Source organism: Salmo salar, chromosome 24 (genome assembly GCF_965601325.2).
Source record: "Salmo salar chromosome 24, fSalSal1, whole genome shotgun sequence".
Taxonomy (NCBI): domain Eukaryota; kingdom Metazoa; phylum Chordata; class Actinopteri; order Salmoniformes; family Salmonidae; genus Salmo; species Salmo salar.
The window spans coordinates 1,342,367-1,361,224 of record NC_138314.1 but is presented as its reverse complement, the minus strand read 5'-3'; the positions used below and the strand labels follow the sequence as shown (position 1 = coordinate 1,361,224).

The window sequence follows — 18,858 nt, the reverse complement described above, 5'->3', positions numbered from 1 at the left end:
CTTTGCAATAATCTGAGCACTGCGCCCAGAAAAATACGCGTTGCGATACAGACTAGACGTCATGTTGGGGAGATCTAAAATCGAAAATACTATGTAAATAATCCATTACCTTTGATTCTCTTCATCAGATGTCACTTCCAGGTATCACAGGTCCATAACGAATGTAGTTTTGTTCAAAAAAGCTCATCATTTATGTCCAAAAATCTCCGTCTTGTTAGCACATGATCTAAGCCAGCCGGACTTCTCGTCATGAACGAGGGGAAAAAATATATTTACGTTCGTTCAAACATGTCAAACGTTGTATAGCATAAATCATTAGGGCCTTTTTTAACCAGAACATGAATAATATTCAAGGTGGACGAATGCATACTCTTTTATAACGTATTGGAACGAGGGTACCCAACATGAACTCGTGCGCCAGGTGTCTAATGGGACATCATCGTTCCATGGCTCTTGTTCGGTCAGATCTCCCTCCAGAAGACTCAAAACACTTTGTAAAGGCTGGTGACATCTAGTGGAAGCAATAGGAAGTGCCAAAATATTCCTCAGCCCCTGTGTTTTTCAATGGGATAGGTTTAAAGGTAATACAACACATCAGGTATCCACTTCCTGTCAGAAAATGTCTCAGGGTTTTGCCTGCCAAATGAGTTCTGTTATACTCACAGACACCATTCAAACAGTTTTAGAAACTTTAGAGTGTTTTCTATCCATATATAATAAGTATATGCATATTCTAGTTACTGGGTAGGATTAGTAACCAGATTAAATCGGTACATTTTTTTTATCCAGACGTGCAAATGCTGCCCCCTAGCCCTAACAGGTTAAGGAGTTTGATTGGGGGTAAGGCCCTGTGATAAACTAGCGTCCTGTCCAGGGTCTGTTTATGTACATCAAGCTGCCTCACACTACAGAAACAGGAGATGGGCAGTTCTGGCTTGGACAAGGCTTTTATATTTTTCTCACACTCACCTCCCATCTCTCTCTCCACACCTCTCCTCACTCTTCCTGTTTCTCAACACCTCCTCTTACTCCCTCCTCCCTCTCTCCCCCGTTGCCCTCCCCCGACAGGTTCTCTGATTCAGCTGCCGTCGGTGGAGAGGGGGAAGCTCAGTAAGGTGCGTCTGGGCTCTCTGTCTCTGAAGAAGGAAGGAGAGAGACAGTGCTTCCTGTTTACAAAACACTTTCTTATCTGCACACGCAGCTCAGGAGGCAAGCTGCACCTGCTCAAGGTGAGCCACACACACGCATGCTCATATTTACTGGCTTTAATTCTTCACCCTTTTCCAGAAGTGTGCACTTACACACTCCCGGGGTTGGATTTAAAATCATATTGGTGGAATGAGTTTCCAGCATTGTTAAATCCATGAGAGAATTTGTGTAATTGTACACTTTGGGAGAAAGGTGGAGAATTGGGACCTAGTCATATTTTAAGCACACAAAAAAACACAGAAACAGTCAATGACCTCAGACCTCTCTGCAGCAAGGTGGAGTCCTGTCTCTGATAGAATGTACCCTCATAGAAGAAACAGAGACCAGCGACGACGACTGTGAGTAAAGTGTGTGTGTTGACCAACCCCAGTCCTTTAGATCTATGCAGTGACTCAGACAGGCTCATTAAGTCTCTGTCTCCATACAGGTTAATTAGTGTCAAAAGATAAGTGTCCACAGATAAATCTCTGGCTGACCCTCACATCCCTTCAAATACCAGCTAACACCCTTTAAATGACACTCATGCTGATCCTATGACATCACTCACCCATTAACCTTACAGAGGGGTCTTTTTGCTCATAGACTTCCAGGGAAATAACTTTGAGTCTCACACACACACACACACACACACACACACACACACACACACACACACACACTACAGGGGTAAATGAAGTGGACCAGCTTATATCTTATTCATGTATTAATCTTTATCTCATGTCATACCAAAATACATTGTCACCCTAGGTGACCCAATCTTCTAATTTTCTTTCTCCCTCTCCCTTCCCTTTTTAGCGAAGTCCAGTGGTGGTCAGGTATTCGGTCAGTTGGACTTTAAGCTGATCATCGAGCCGTCTGACTCTCCCTCCTTCACTGTAGTCTTGTTGGCTCCCTCACGACAGGAGAAAGCTGCCTGGACCAGCGACATCAGCCAGGTAACTAACTAACTAACTCTCTCTCTCATAATTTCTCTTCTTGGAATAATAACCAAACAACAAAAAGTTCAAACAGCACCGTGTGTTTCCCTCTGGGTATCCCATGAGGCTTTGCGGTGAGTAAACAGAGTGGTTGGTTCCCCAGGGGTCAAATCCTGGTTTGTGCTTGGCTCATCCCCTTTAACCCAGTGTTCCCCCTACATACACGCACACACACACACATGCATGCACACACACACTGCACCTCCTCTGAGGCTTGGCTTGATTCTAAACAAAGATTAGGTCAAAGGAAAAGCTTTAATAACAATATCTTTCTTTAGGGTTTGTAATATATTTCTTGTAAACCATAATTACATACGACATGTTAGGATGTTGCTAATATTTTAGATTGATCTTTCGCTCCACTAACACTCTCCCTCTCCTCCCTTTCCCTCGCTCTCTCGCCCTCTCTCTCTAGTGTATTGATAATATCCGCTGTAATGGTTTGATGACTAGTGTATTCGAGGAGAACTCCAAAGTCACCGTGCCTCACATGATCAAGTAAGAGCGCCTACATACACCTTAGCCAAATACATTTCAACTCAGTTTTTCACAATTCCTGACATTTAATCCTAGTAAAAATTCCCTGTCTTAGGTCAGTTAGGATCACCACTTTATTTTAAGAATGTGAAATGTCAGAAAAATAATAGAGAGAATGATTTATTTCAGCTTTTATTTCTTTCATCACATTCCCAGTGGGTCAGAAGTTTACATACACTCAATTTGTATTTGGTAGCATTGCCTTTTAAATAGTTTAACCTCTATGGGCTAGGTGGGACGCTAGCGTGCCACCCGTGGTGCACTCCATCAACAGCAGGTGCATTTCAAGAGCGGCAAATTTGAATCCAAATAAATGTCAAAATTCAAATTTTTCAAACATACAACTATTTTACACCCTTTGAAAGATAAACATCTCCTTAATCTAACCACGTTTTACGATTTCAAAAAGGTTTTACGGCGAAAGCATAAATTTAGAGTATGTTAGGACAGTACATTTACAAGAGTTCTGTGTAATGTTTTGTCAATTCAAAGACAGGGTCACCAAAACCATAAAACCAGCTAAAATGATGCACTAACCTTTTACAATCTCCATCAGATGACACTCCTAGGACATTATGTTAGACAATGCATGCATTTTTAGTTCTATCAAGTTCATATTTATATCCAAAAACAGCGTTTTACTATGGCATTGATGTTGAGGAAATCGTTTCCCTCCAATAACCGGCAGTCAAGTCAGCGTCACAAATTAAATAATTAAAATTAGAAAACATTGGTAAAATATTATATTGTCATTTAAAGAATTATAGATTTACATCTCTTGAACGCAATCAACTTGCCAGATTTAAAAATAACCTTACTGGGAAATCACACTTTGCAATAATCTGAGCACTGCGCCCAGAAAAATACGCGTTGCGATACAGACTAGACGTCATGTTGGGGAGATCTAAAATCGAAAATACTATGTAAATAATCCATTACCTTTGATTCTCTTCATCAGATGTCACTTCCAGGTATCACAGGTCCATAACGAATGTAGTTTTGTTCAAAAAAGCTCATCATTTATGTCCAAAAATCTCCGTCTTGTTAGCACATGATCTAAGCCAGCCGGACTTCTCGTCATGAACGAGGGGAAAAAATATATTTACGTTCGTTCAAACATGTCAAACGTTGTATAGCATAAATCATTAGGGCCTTTTTTAACCAGAACATGAATAATATTCAAGGTGGACGAATGCATACTCTTTTATAACGTATTGGAACGAGGGTACCCAACATGAACTCGCGCGCCAGGTGTCTAATGGGACATCATCGTTCCATGGCTCTTGTTCGGTCAGATCTCCCTCCAGAAGACTCAAAACACTTTGTAAAGGCTGGTGACATCCAGTGGAAGCAATAGGAAGTGCCAAAATATTCCTCAGCCCCTGTGTTTTTCAATGGGATAGGTTTAAAGGTAATACAACACATCAGGTATCCACTTCCTGTCAGAAAATGTCTCAGGGTTTTGCCTGCCAAATGAGTTCTGTTATACTCACAGACACCATTCAAACAGTTTTAGAAACTTTAGAGTGTTTTCTATCCATATATAATAAGTATATGCATATTCTAGTTACTGGGTAGGATTAGTAACCAGATTAAATCGGGTACATTTTTTTTATCCAGACGTGCAAATGCTGCCCCCTAGCCCTAACAGGTTAACGTGGGTCAAACGTTTCGGGTAGCCTTCCACAAGCTTCCCAAAATAAGTTGGGTGAATTTTGGCCCATTCCTCCTGACAGAGCTGGTGTAACTGAGTCAGGTTTGTAGGCCTCCTTGCTCGCACACGCTTTTTCAGTTCTGCCCAAAAATGTTCTATAGGATTGAGGTCAGGACTTTCAATATATCCACATAATTTTCCTCCCTTATGATGCCATCTATTTTGTGAAGTGCACCAGTCCCTCCTGCAGCAAATCACCCCCACAACATGATGCTGCCACCCCCGTGCGTCACGGTTGGGATGGTGTTCTTCGGCTTGCAAGCGTCCCCCTTTTTCCTCCAAACATATCGACGGTCATTATGGCCAAACAGTTCTATTTTTGTTTCATCAGACCAGAGGTCATTTCTCCAAAAAGTGCGATCTTTGTCCCCATGTGCAGTTGCAAACCATAGTCTGGCTTTTTTATGGTGGTTTTGGAGCAGTGGCTTCTTCCTTGCTGAGCGGCCTTTCAGGTTATGTCGATATAGGACTCGTTTTACTGTGGATATAGATACTTTTGTACGTGTTTCCTCCAGCATCTTCACAAGGTCCTTTGCTGTTGTTCTAGGATTGATTTGCACTTTTTGCTCCAAATTACGTTCATCTCTAAGAGACAGAACGCGTCTCCTTCCTGAGCGGTATGATGGCTGCGTGGTCCCATGGTGTTTATACTTGCGTATTATTGTTTGTACAGATGAACGTGGTACCTTCCGGCATTTGGATATTGCTCCCAAGGATGAACCAGACTTGTGGAGATCTACAAACATTTTTCTGAGGTCTTGGCTGATTTCTTTTGATTTTCTCATGATGTCAAGCAAAGAGGCAATGAGTTTGAAGCTTGGCCTTGAAATACATCCACAGGTACACCTCCAATTGACTCAAATGATGTCAATTAGCCTATCAGAAGCTTCTATAGCCATGACATCATTTTCTGGAATTTTCCAAGCTGTTTAAAGTCAGTCAACTTAGTGTATGTAAACTTCTGACCCACTGGAATTATGATACAGTGAATTATAAGTGAAATAATCTGTTTGTAATCAATTGTTGGAAAAATTACTTGTGTCATGCACAAAATAGATTGTGGAGTGGTTGAAAAATGAGTTTTAATGACTCCAACCTAAGTGTATGTAAACTTCCGACTTTAACACATGCCTGTGTCTGTCATACCTGCTTTTGCTCCTGTGTGTACGGCTTAGTTCGAACCCAGAACTAACATACCTGAATATACCACAACCTGTTGGGGCTAGGGGGCAGTATTGATAATTTTGAAAAAAATATGTGCCCATTTTTAACTGCCACCTACACCAACTCAGAAGCTAGGATATGCATATCATTACCATATTTGGATAGAAAACACTCTGAATTTTCTAAAACTGTTTGAATGGTGTCTGTAAGTATAACAAAACTCATATGGCAGGCAAAAACCTGAGAAAACCTGAGAGAAAAAAATAATTTTGTGGCTGTACTATTTTTTTTAATCATTGGTTAATAGATACCACAGTGAGAAAGGATTAATTTCGCAACTCCTACGGCTTCCACTAGATGTCAGCGATCTTTATAAAGTTGTTTGAAGCGTCTATGATCAACAGAGACCGGATGACAAGGAAGGGAAGTTGACCTCCCTGGGATGTCGTCACTTCATTATTGGCTGCACCTGCGCAATCATGTGATGCGATACATTTTTCAAATACGTTTTTCAAGACAGTAGAGGTCGGGTTGAAACATTACTGATGTTTCACGTTAAAAATGGCTCTAAAGATTGATGCTAAACAACGTTTGACATGTTTGAACGACGTAAATAGATAATTTTTTTTACTTTTCGCCGTGACTCCCCCCCCCCCCCCCGCGCTACTTATTAGTAGCCAACCAAAGCGCTAACAACTTGGAGTTATTTGGACATCAATTATGAACTTTGTTGAAAGAAACCACATTTGTTGTGGACATGGGATTCCTGGAAGTGCCAATGGATGAAGATAATCAAAGGTAAGGGATTATTGACAATAGTAATTTTGATATTACATGGTTACAAGATGGTGCTAACCTGTATAGCCTAGCCTATTGTTCTTAGCACAGCACCCGGTTTATTGCAAATTGTGATTTCCCAGTAAAGTTATTTTGAAATCTGGCAATGCAGTAGCATTTACGAAATGTTAAACTATGAATATTTGAATGACAATATTATAATTTACCAATGTTTTCGAATAGTAATTTTGTAATTTGTAACGTTGTTCACCGGAAGCATTTCAGAGAAGAAAAAAATCTGAATTTCACCGCTACTGTAAAATGCTGTTTTTGGATATAAATATGAACTTGATGGGAAAAAAAATGCATGTATTGTATAACATAATGTCCTAGGAGTGTCATCTGATGGAGATTGTCAAAGGTTAGTGCATAATTTTAGCTGGTTTCTGCTTTTGGTGACGCCTGACCTTGAATTGAAAATGGATGTTTGTACTTTTGTGGCTGTGTACTGTCCTAACATAATCTAACTTTATGCTTTTGCCGTAAAGCCTCTTTGAAAATCGAACAATGTGGTTAGATTAAGGAGATGTTTATCTTTTAAATTGTGTAAAATAGTTGATTGTTTGAGAAATTGAAATTATTAGATTTTTGATGTTTTGAATTTCCAGCCTTGCTAGCAATCCCGTCTCAGGGTTCATTGCTAACCTGTAGCCCCAACAGGATTTATTGAATAGTTGATTAGGTTTGTTACTGCTTGGCTGAAACAAGAGCCTGCACCTCCTCCAGGCCCAGGTGTGAGGAACACTGCCGTATTTAACACAGCTATTGTATAAGCCACTGCTTTTTTGACTGAACCTCCTTAGTTGGTGGTGGTGTTCATTTTTTTTATGCAGATTTCTTGGCTATTTTCTTTGGACTTGGGCTGAGTAAGTAAGAATTTTGTCCACAAATGTACCAACATTTATGATAAGTGGATTCCATAATGTGGTTATTTTTTTAGATGCTTCTCCCTATTAGCTGAAATGTTATTTTTTCTAAGCCATTTTAGCTGTCGCGCTATCTATTGGGTCTGAACAGATTCACAAATCATGGGAAATTGTTGCGCAATGCAGATGTTGACTCCCTCCGAGGCACTTGCCGGGGCAGGCCTGCTCCCTCTGTGGCTAAAGCCATTTGTATTTATTATGAATCCCCAAGGCAGCAGCTACTCTTCCTGGGGTCCGGCAAAATTAAGGCAGTTATACAATTTTAAAAACATTACAATACATTCATTACAGAATTCACAACACACTAAGTGTGTGACCTCAGGCCCATACTCCACTACGACATATCTACAATGAAAAATCTACATGTATGTGTGTATGCATGTGTCTGTACCTGTTTGTGTTACTTCACAGTCCCCGCTGTTCCATAACGTGTATTTTTACCTGCTATTTTAATCTGATTCTACTGCTTGCATCAGTTACCTGATGTGAAATAGAGTTCCATGTAGTCATGGCTCTATGTAGTACTTTGCGCCTCCCATGGTCTGTTCTGGACTTGGGGACTGTGAAGAGACCTCTGGTAGCATGTCTTGTGGGGTATGCATGGTTGTCCGAGCTGTGTGCTAGTATTTTAAACAGACAGCTCGGTACCTTCAGCTTATCAACCTCTTTCAAAAACAAGTAATGAGGAAGTCAATCTCCCTTCCACTTTGAGCCACGAGAGATTGACATGCATGTCATTAATGTTAGGTCTTGGTGTACTTTTAACCTCTATGGGCTAGGCGGGACGAATTCGTCCCACCTACGTAACAGCCAGTCTAATCCAGTGGCGCGATTTTTGAATCGTTTGAAATACTATTACTTCAATTTCTCAAACATATGACTACTTTACAGCTATTTAAAGACAAGACTCTCGTTTATCTAACCACACTGTCCGATTTCAAAAAGGCTTTACAACGAAAGCAAAACATTAGATTATGTCAGGAGAGTGCCCAGCCAGAAATAATCAGACACCCATTTTTCAAGCTAGCATATAATGTCACCAAAAACCCAAACCACAGCTAAATGCAGCACTAACCTTTTATGATCTTCATCAGATGACACACCTAGGACATTATGTTATACAATACATGCATGTCTGTTCAATCAAGTTCATATTTATATCAAAAAACAGCTTTTTACATTAGCATGTGACGTTCAGAAAAAGCATACCCCCCGCAAACTTCCGGGGAATTTACTAACAGTTTGCTAAATTACTCACGATAAACGTTCACAAAAAGCATAACAATTATTTTAAGAATTACAGATACATTACTCCTCTATGCACTCGATATGTCCGATTTTAAAATAGCTATTCGGATGAAGCACATTTTGCAATATTCTAAGTACATAGCCCAGCCATCACGGCTAGCTATTTAGACACCCGGCAAGATTAGCCTTCACCATAATCACATTTCCTATAAGAAAAATGTTCTTACCTTTCCTGTTCTTCGTCAGAATGCACTCCCAGGACTTCTACTTCAATAACAAATGTAGGTTTGGTCCCAAATAATCCATAGTTATATCCAAATAGCGTCGTTTTGTTCGTGCGTTCTAGACACTATCAGAATGGTAATCCACGGTCGTGCGCATTGCGCATGGCGTGACAAAAAATGTCTAAATATTCCATTACCGTACTTCGAAGCATGTCAACCGCTGTTTAAAACCAATTTTTATGACATTTATCTCGTAGAAAAGCGATAATATTCCGACCGGGAATCTGCAATAAACTAAACAGCCGAATTAAAATACTCCACGGGGGCTAATCGCGCACGCGCCTCATTCCATTGTCACCTAATGGGACACTTGAAAAAGGTGATAATCTGTTTCAGCCTGAGGCTGCCTCGTCAACCTTCATGATTTTCCCGGCTTCTGAGAGCCTATTGGAGCCCTGGGAATTGTCACGTTACAGCTAAGATCCTTACTCTTCAATAAACAGATGCAAGACGCACGACTCCTTGTCAGACAGGCCACTTCCTGCATGAAACCTTGTCAGGTTTTTGCCTGCCATAGGAGTTCTGTTATACTCACAGACACCATTCAAACAGTTTTAGAAACTTTAGGATGTTTTCTATCCAAACCTGAACAATAATATGCATATTCTAGCTTCTGAGTTGGTGTAGGAGGCAGTTAAAAATGGGCACATATTTTTTCCAAAATTCTCAATACTGCCCCCTAGCCCAAACAGGTTAAGGGCCAGTTGTGCTGCCCTGTTCTGAGCCAACTGCAATTTTCCAATATCCCTCTTTGTGGCACCTGATCACACGACTGAACAGTAGTCCAAGTGCGACAAAAACCAGGGCCTGTAGGACCTGCCTTGTTGATAGTGTTGTTAAGAAGGCAGAGCAGCACTTTATTATGGACCGACTTCTCCCCTTCTTACTTACTGTTGAATCAATATGTTTTGACCATGACAGTTTACAATCCAGGGTTACTCTAAGCAGCTTAGTCACCTCAACTTGCTGAATTTCCACATTATTCATTACAAGATGTAGTTGAGGTTTAGGGTTTAGTGAATGATTTGTCCCAAATACAATACTTTTAGTTTTGGAAATATTTAGGTCTAACTCATTCCTTGCTACCCATTTCGAAACTAACTGTAGCTCTTTGTTAAGTGTTGGAGTCATTTCAGTCACTGTAGTAGCTTACCTGTATAGTGGTGAGTCATCCGCATACATAGACACACTGGCCTTACTCAAAGCCAGTGGCATGTCGTTAGTAAAGATTGAAAAAAGCAAGGGGCCTAAACAGCTACCCTGGGGAATTCCTGCTTCTACCTGGATTATGTTTGAGAGGCTTCCATTAAAAAACACCCTCTGTGTTCTGTTAGACAAGTAGCTCTTTATCCACATTATAGCAGGGGGTGTAAAGCCATAACACATACGTTTTTCCAGAAAGACTATGATCTATAATATCAAAAGCTGCACTGAAGTCTAACAAGACAGCCCCCAGAATTGTATCATCAATTTCTCTCAGCCAATCAGTCAGTTGTGTAAGTGCCGTGCTTGTTGAGTGTCCTTCCCAATATGCGTGCTGAAAGTCTGTTGTAAATTTGTTTACTGTGAAATAGCATTGTATCTGGTCAAACACACATTTTTTCCAGAAGTTTACTTAGTGTTGGTAACGTGAGAAATGTGCAAACAAATATTTGTCCTATGAAACTAAATAAATACTGCACTCTGACCCACAAAACTCCTTTGATCGATTGATTTATAGTGTTGTTAGACAAAGCAAGGAAAGTGAATTTTAAAACGTGATGTAGTTTTATTGGAATTTGCAGCGGTTGTCGTTAAGTAATTAATCTGCTAGCTTCTGACATGACTTACTCCAACTTTAAGTGTTTATCCATACTTAAAACGTCTGTGTGAGTAATCCTAGCAATTCAATGATTAGATCACCAGTGATTGTGTGTGTATGTCCGTCCATCAGATCTGATATGCGCCTCCATAAAGATGATGTTGACATTTGCTTCAGCAAGACACTCAACTCCTGCAAGGTCCCACAGATTCGCTACGCCAGCGTGGAGCGGCTGCTGGAAAGGCTGACGGACTTGCGCTTCCTCTCCATCGACTTCCTCAACACCTTCCTCCACACCTACCGCATCTTCACTACTGCTGCCGTGGTCATGGATAAACTGGCTGACATCTACAAGAAACCTTTCACCTCTATACCTGTCAGGTAATACACGAGAGAGAACATGCATGACATGCACACATTCACGGAAAAAAACACACACTTTCATGTTACAGATGGTTGAGTTTTCTCTAAACCTCTCATCTCATTATTTCTCCTGTTTATTCTCTCGATCCAGTTTTGAGAGAGAGAGAGAGAGAGAGAGAGAGAGAGGAGAGAGAGAGAGAGAGAGAGAGAGAGAGAGAGAGAGAGAGAGAGAAGGAGAGAGAGAGAGAGAGAGAGAGAGAGAGAGAGAGAGAGAGAGAGAGAGAGAGAGAGAGAGAGAGAGAGAGAGAGAGAGAGAGAGAGAGAGAGAGAGAGAGAGAGAGAGAGAGAGAGAGAGAGAGAGAGAGAGAGAGAGAGAGAGAGAGAGAGCGAGAGAGAGAGAGAGAGAGAGAGAGAGAGAGAGGGAGAGAGAGGAAGAGAGAGAGAGAGAGAGAGAGAGAGAGAGAGAGAGAGAGAGAGAGAGAGAGAGAGAGAGAGAGAGAGAGAGAGAGGAGAGAGAGAGAGAGAGAGAGAGAGAGAGAGAGAGAGAGAGAGAGAGAGAGAGAGAGAGAGAGAGAGAGAGAGAGAGAGAGAGAGAGAGAGAGAGAGAGAGAGAGAGAGAGAGAGAGAGAGAGAGAGAGAGAGAGAGAGATTGAATCGAAACACTTATCTGCTAGCAAAACAGATGCTTGAAAAATGTTTTTCAAAGACACATGTCAGACAGTGTTTTTGTGTGTATGCATTTTCCTGCCCAGACCTAACGATCCTTTCAACTGGAAAGTCTGTGCCTCTTTTTTCCTGTGTCCAGCGCAGGTGTGTGTAGGCTAACTCCTGGATGCCCTCATTACCAGAGAACATAGACCAGAAACCCACACACCTACAGTATATGACAGGGTGTATTTGCTCCTAGACACTGATCTTGTCAGTTTGGCATTTTCCCCACTAATGGTTAAGGTTAGAATTGGGGGAGGGGAAGCTGATCCTAGATCTGTACCTAAGGCACAGGAGATTGGTGGCACCTTAATTGGTGAGGACAGGCTCGTGTTAATGGCTGGAGCGGAATCAGTGGAATGGTATCAAACACATCGTTTCCATATGTTTGATTCCATTTTCTTCGTTCCAGCCATTATTATGAGCCTTCCTCCCCTCTGCAGCCTCAACTGACCTAGGGGAGTCTTCACCCTGGAGGATAATGACAGCATTCACACATACAGTTTCAACATGAAAAGGCTTTGATGTCCTGTGGTCATTGTCAGTTATATATAAATAAACGTGTATGTTGTCCTGACCTTCACTCCTCCATCCTCCACCTTCCCCATCACCTTCATCCCCCCCTCACCCATCCCCTCTTCTCACTCCTCCATCCGTTATATCCCTTTCCTCTCCATCCCCCCTCCACAGGGTACAGTACCACTCATTTGACCGCCTGTCCATCACGTCCATCTGTCCTGACTACAGCCTGAAGATCAGGAAGATAGCCCTGGATCAGTCCAAGTAACACAATCTGCCTCTCTCTCTCCCCCTCTGCTTTATCCCTTGCTCTTTCTGTCCCTGGACTTGTCCAAGTACCTCTCTCTTTGCCTCTCACTTGTGTTCTCTCCTCCTCTCCCCTCTCTCTCGCTCTTTCTTCACTTTTGCATCTTTTCACTGTACCTTTTCTTTTAGAGAAGACTTCAAGGCTATTTTGCTCTTTCCTCCTCTCCCTTTCCCTGTCCTTCGCTCAATGTCTCTGTCCTTAGTTTTCTTTCTCCCTCCCTCTAGCATCTTCCGTCTGCATATCCTCCCTTCTGACTACTGTGGAAGACCACTGAGCTCTTTCCCTCTGTCTCTCTCTCTGTCTGTGTGTCACTTAGTGCTGAGCGATTAACAGAAATGTCAGTTAATTTTTGGTTTTTAAACAACTTATTGACTGACATTGGTTGAATTATTTTAATTCCATTTCATTTTTTTTCTTTCTGCTAGCTCAATGCGCACACTGTAGTTTCTCTACAGATAAATCAGATCATGCCCAAACTGTGCGATGTAATGTAGTAGGGAGTTGTAGTTTCCAACAGGCCAATGTTCTACATAGTTTAGTGACGAAAACGTGATAATTAACTACAAATAACCATAGTCCATAGTAATGTTTATTCTTACGCCTGCTACATAAGAGACAGAAGAATGTGCGATCAAGAAGGGATACAGAGAGAGCAGTTGCTTCTTGAGGTATTGGTATTCAGCAGTCATATTGGTATGCCTTATTTACTTTAAAGAACTATTAAAATAATGGTTTTGTCAGACTGCATAGGCAGCAGCTCAATAGAGATGAGATGATGACTTGGAATTAAATTAGTCATCAAATAAAACAAATGTAATATACACAACAACTGAAATATTTTATGTGAAGTAATGTGAATAACTGATGGTTAATAAGTGATAAGCAGTCATGAGCAGTCAGTATCATCATGGGACTTTTAATTATTGTTTTATTCTGTTTGGTTACAGCATCCAACCCGCATAGTGCATTTAATGTTTTGAAAATCTTGATTATTTTTTATAATCGAACCGAATCCAAACCAACCTCAAAAAGCTCTAATCGCTCAGCACCACTCTCACTCCTTTCTTCAACCTCTTTGCATGGTCTTTCATGTAACCTGTTTTGCCATTTTCCACTCAGGCTGAGTTATAGACCTATCTGTAGTGCTGATGGTTCTGTTCACAGTTTTCTGGCATGATGATGATAATAGCATCTCCTGTCTCATAACAGTCAATTCATGCTTTCCTCACAACGACTCAATGCAAATTTGACAGATTTTTTTTCCCTCTCTTGCTCTCTCTCGCTCTCTCTCAGGTCTTTGGAATTGTTCTTTGCCACCAACCAAAACAACCGAAGTGGTGATCACACCAATGACAAGTCCCCCCGTCTCTGCCGCAAGTTCTCCGGTCCTCTCTCCATCTCCTCCCACACCTCCTCTCCTGTCCGCACACGCAAACTCTCTCTGCATTCCCCCATCAGTGCTAGGGTGGGGGGGCTGGACCTTACTAACATTAACTCTATCCCCTCCTCCTTCTCTCAGTCCGCTGTCAGTAGTCCAACCTCAGCCCAAACCCCTACATTCCACCCCCCCACCCCCCAGAACTCTACCCCCCAGACCCCCACTACCACTTCCCCCCCTCCCACCTCCTCCTCGCCCCCTCCAGGTGGCAACAGGACCCCCCATGAACAGGCCCCCCTCCCCCCCTGTCTACCCCTGTCCTACCCCGAACAGAGTCCCTCCCCCACTACAGAAGGGCAGGAGCTGCCTCGTGTTGACGCCTTCTGTGGAAAACTGAGACGCAGCATCCGCAGAGGTAAGGCCTATCTAAACACACACATGCAGCACAGATGCGCACACACACACTACCTGGATTCCCTGTCTGAGCTTCCTTCTGAGCACCACAGGCATTTAGTCAGCTTATTTATGAGTTTTAACAGCAGCTCTGATTATAATGTTCTCTGACAGGGCATTTAGAATGAAGAGAGGCAGGCTGCTAGGGTGTTTATGGCTGCACAGGATACACAGTCATTAGAATTGGGGTGTGAGTAGAAAGCATTCAGAGGGAGTGTTCTCACTTTAGATTCTTTACTGTGTGTGTATGGGAGAAAGCGAGAGAGAGTGAGTGTTTTATGACCTTTCCCCCTGGCTGTTTCATGCCCAGAACTGGGCTTTTTTTTTTTTACCCATCTACCAATAGGTGCCCTTTTTTTGCGAGGCATTGGAAAACCTCCCTGGTCTTTGTGGTGGAATCTGTGTTTGAAATTCACTGCTCGACTGAGGGACCTTACAATTATCTGTATGTGTGTGGTGCAGAGATGAGGCAGTCATTCAAAAATCATGTTAAACACTACTATTGTACAAAGAGTGACTCCATGCAACATATTATGTAACGAAGGGGTTGAATGTCTCAAGACATTTCTGCTTTTGAGAAAAATAATTCCACTTTGACATTATGGGGTATTATGTTTCGCCCAGTGACCCCAAAAATCTTTATTTAGTCAATTTAAAATGTAGGCTGTATTACAACAAACTGTGGAAAAAGTCAAGGGGTGTGAATTATTTCTGAAGGGACTGTGAGAAGAGGAAAATCGCCTTGTGTATTATACTATTCTAACTCTCAACAGTGAATTGACACCCTGACTGAGTTCTTAAAATAAATACATGTATTTACTCCATGTGTTTGGACAGTGAAGCTAAAATGACTTAATTTGGCTCTATACTCCAGCATTTTAGATTTAAGATTCAGTTACTATTGGGCAAAACATAACCCAAAAACAAACGGCAAATGCATCCAACGAGTTTGTAGAAATACTACACTTTTGACTACTTTGATACACTATATGTGAATTTGTCTAAATAATGATGACTTCTTCACATCGGTGAACTAGATACATAAAGGGCTTTCCAGGTCTCTCTTGAAAAAGATGAGTTTTTATCTCAATGAGACTAACCTGGTTAAATAAATACAATTTCTAAACAGTAAAGCAGAAGCAGTGGGGTACGACATTATTGAAATGCTTGATAATGATGAGCAATAATGACTGTATAAAATCAATAATTAATATACTAAGCTAAAAAAATAAAGAAATTATTTTATACTGACACAATTGCAGAGGAAGAGATTTTGTTTAACACGGTAGGGTAAAAAGTAGGGTAAAAATTGACAGCCCTAAAGATTCTTATAAATTAAGTAGTCAAAAGTTTAGTATTTGTGACCGACCGCCTTGATTCGGTTTTATTTAGCAAAATTTGAAATTGTGCTTTTTACATTGGATAAATGTAGAGACTAGCTAGACAATGGAATATCATACACTGCAGTTGAGGAACAATGGAAAAGTAATTCTGCTTTGAAAGTAGATAAACTTGTAACCCCACTTTTGAGAATGGCCCTTGAATGTTTTGGTACACTTACTGGAAAGTTGTTCTTTGTCTACACCCATTCATCATTGTTCACACCCTCTTAAGCCTTAGCCCCACCCATCTCTAAGGATTCACGTAAGGCCATGTGGTAAACACACGCTATATCAAATAAAATCTATGTTTATTTGTCACATGCAAAGGATACAGAAGGTGTAAACGGTGAAGTGAAGTGGTTACTTGCATAGTAGCAATATCAAAAACAGAAAGTGGCCAGCTAAAAACATTTTGAAATATTTTACAATTATTAGATGATGATTACCCGACACACTTGTCTAAATTGATGCGTCATGTGAAGGAAATGCTATAACCCACCCCCAGCTACATCTAGCTAAGTGGATAGGTCACTATTTTCTAGACATGTACACATGTTCGTGAAATACAATAATAGATGGCCATAATCACCCCCAGACACACCTGGCTAATTTGATGGGTCATGTAATAATCCGGCCAAAGTGGAGTCTTTTGTTTCGACATGTAGCTAGCTAGCTAAACAATGAACCGGAATAATACACTGTAATGGGGCGGCAGGTAGCCTAGTGGTTAGAGCATTGGGCCAGTATCCGAAAGGTTGCTGGATCGAATCCCCGAGCTGACAAGGTAAACATCTGTCGTTCTGCCCCCGAACAAGGCAGTTAACCCACTGTTCCCCGGTAGGCTGTCATTGTAAATAAGAATTTGTTCTTAACTGACTTGCCTAGTTAAATAATAATCCCAACTCATACGTCTACCAACACAAACAGCTGTAGTATGAATCTGCAGGTAGCTAAAGCTAACAAACTAGGTTCAATGTTAGCTAGATAACATTAGGCTATAACTAGCAATGCAAATGGTTTTCTGATTCTAATAATATTACTACACAGATCATACACATAACGTTAGCTAGCAAGCCAGCAAGCTAATGCTAGCTAACAGTATGCTTTAACTTGCAATAAAAACAACTTTCTGACTAAATTAGAAACGTATATCTGAAAATGTAACTAGACTCTTACCCGTATACCCGTAACATATTATATTCTTATTGACGAATAATACGAGTGACTCCAAAATGACACGACACATTACATACAATTTCTGCAAGTGAATCCATAGTAGCCATATCTAGGAAAACCAAAATTCCAAAGGCTGGGCCTAATATATTGTATAAGAGGTCAGATGTTGATGATGTAAATAATATTTGTTGGTCTGCTGTGTGTAATGAGGAGCAACCAGACGCTGCACTTGACACATTTATGAAATTGCTTATTCCAGTTAAGAAAATGACTGTAAACACTGTTAAATCCCCTTGGATTGACGAGGAATTGAAAAATGGTATGGTTGAGGGTGATGAGGCAAAATGTGTGGCAAATAAGTCATGCAAATTAAGAAATCATGTGACTAAATAAAAATAAACTACACTATGAAACAAAAATTAATAATATACAGAATGGTATTAAAAAGCTTTGGAGCACCTTAACCTGTTAGGGCTAGGGGGCAGCATTTGCACGTCTGGATAAAAAAAATGTACCCGAATTAATCTGGTTACTAATCCTACCCAGTAACTAGAATATGCATATACTTATTATATATGGATAGAAAACACTCTAAAGTTTCTAAAACTGTTTGAATGGTGTCTGTGAGTATAACAGAACTCATTTGGCAGGCAAAACCCTGAGACATTTTCTGACAGGAAGTGGATACCTGATGTGTTGTATTACCTTTAAACCTATCCCATTGAAAAACACAGGGGCTGAGGAATATTTTGGCACTTCCTATTGCTTCCACTAGATGTCACCAGCCTTTACAAAGTGTTTTGAGTCTTCTGGAGGGAGATCTGACCGAACAAGAGCCATGGAACGATGATGTCCCATTAGACACCTGGCGCGCGAGTTCATGTTGGGTACCCTCGTTCCAATACGTTATAAAAGAGTATGCATTCGTCCACCTTGAATATTATTCATGTTCTGGTTAAAAAAGGCCCTAATGATTTATGCTATACAACGTTTGACATGTTTGAACGAACGTAAATATGTTTTTTCCCCTCGTTCATGACGAGAAGTCCGGCTGGCTTAGATCATGTGCTAACAAGACGGAGATTTTTGGACATAAATGATGAGCTTTTTTGAACAAAACTACATTCGTTATGGACCTGTGATACCTGGAAGTGACATCTGATGAAGACAATCAAAGGTAATGGATTATTTACATAGTATTTTCGATTTTAGATCTCCCCAACATGACGTCTAGTCTGTATCGCAACGCGTATTTTTCTGGGCGCAGTGCTCAGATTATTGCAAAGTGTGATTTCCCAGTAAGGTTATTTTTAAATCTGGCAAGTTGATTGCGTTCAAGAGATGTAAATCTATAATTCTTTAAATGACAATATAATATTTTACCAATGTTTTCTAATTTTAATTATTTAATTTGTGACGCTGACTTGACTGCCGGTTATTGGAGGGAAACGATTTCCTCAACATCAATGCCATAGTAAAACGCTGTTTTTGGATATAAATATGAACTTGATAGAACTAAAAATGCATGCATTGTCTAACATAATGTCCTAGGAGTGTCATCTGATGGAGATTGTAAAAGGTTAGTGCTTCATTTTAGCTGGTTTTATGGTTTTGGTTACCCTGTCTTTGAATTGACAAAACATTACACACAACTCTTGTAAATGTATTGTCCTAACATACTCTAAATTTATGCTTTCGCCGTAAAACCTTTTTGAAATCGTAAAATGTGGTTAGATTAAGGAGATGTTTATCTTTCAAAGGGTGTAAAATAGTTGTATGTTTGAAAAATTTGAATTTTGACATTTATTTGGATTCAAATTTGCCGCTCTTGAAATGCACCTGCTGTTGATGGAGTGCACCACGGGTGGCACGCTA

The 18,858-nt window shown here is 40.7% G+C and overlaps 1 protein-coding gene across 1 annotated transcript in view; it reads left to right on the top strand.

Annotated features, from left to right (window-relative positions):
• The window catches only part of LOC106584882 (ras-specific guanine nucleotide-releasing factor 2), a 139,942-nt gene that overhangs the window by 22,072 nt on the left and 99,012 nt on the right, over window positions 1–18,858 (top strand). Inside the window, exons 7-13 of the mRNA XM_082968785.1 lie at window positions 1,069–1,229; window positions 1,481–1,547; window positions 2,005–2,144; window positions 2,602–2,684; window positions 10,830–11,078; window positions 12,459–12,551; window positions 13,888–14,387. Of these exons, the coding sequence (XP_082824911.1) occupies window positions 1,069–1,229; window positions 1,481–1,547; window positions 2,005–2,144; window positions 2,602–2,684; window positions 10,830–11,078; window positions 12,459–12,551; window positions 13,888–14,387 (1,293 nt within the window). The remainder of the gene's footprint in view (window positions 1–1,068; window positions 1,230–1,480; window positions 1,548–2,004; window positions 2,145–2,601; window positions 2,685–10,829; window positions 11,079–12,458; window positions 12,552–13,887; window positions 14,388–18,858) is intronic.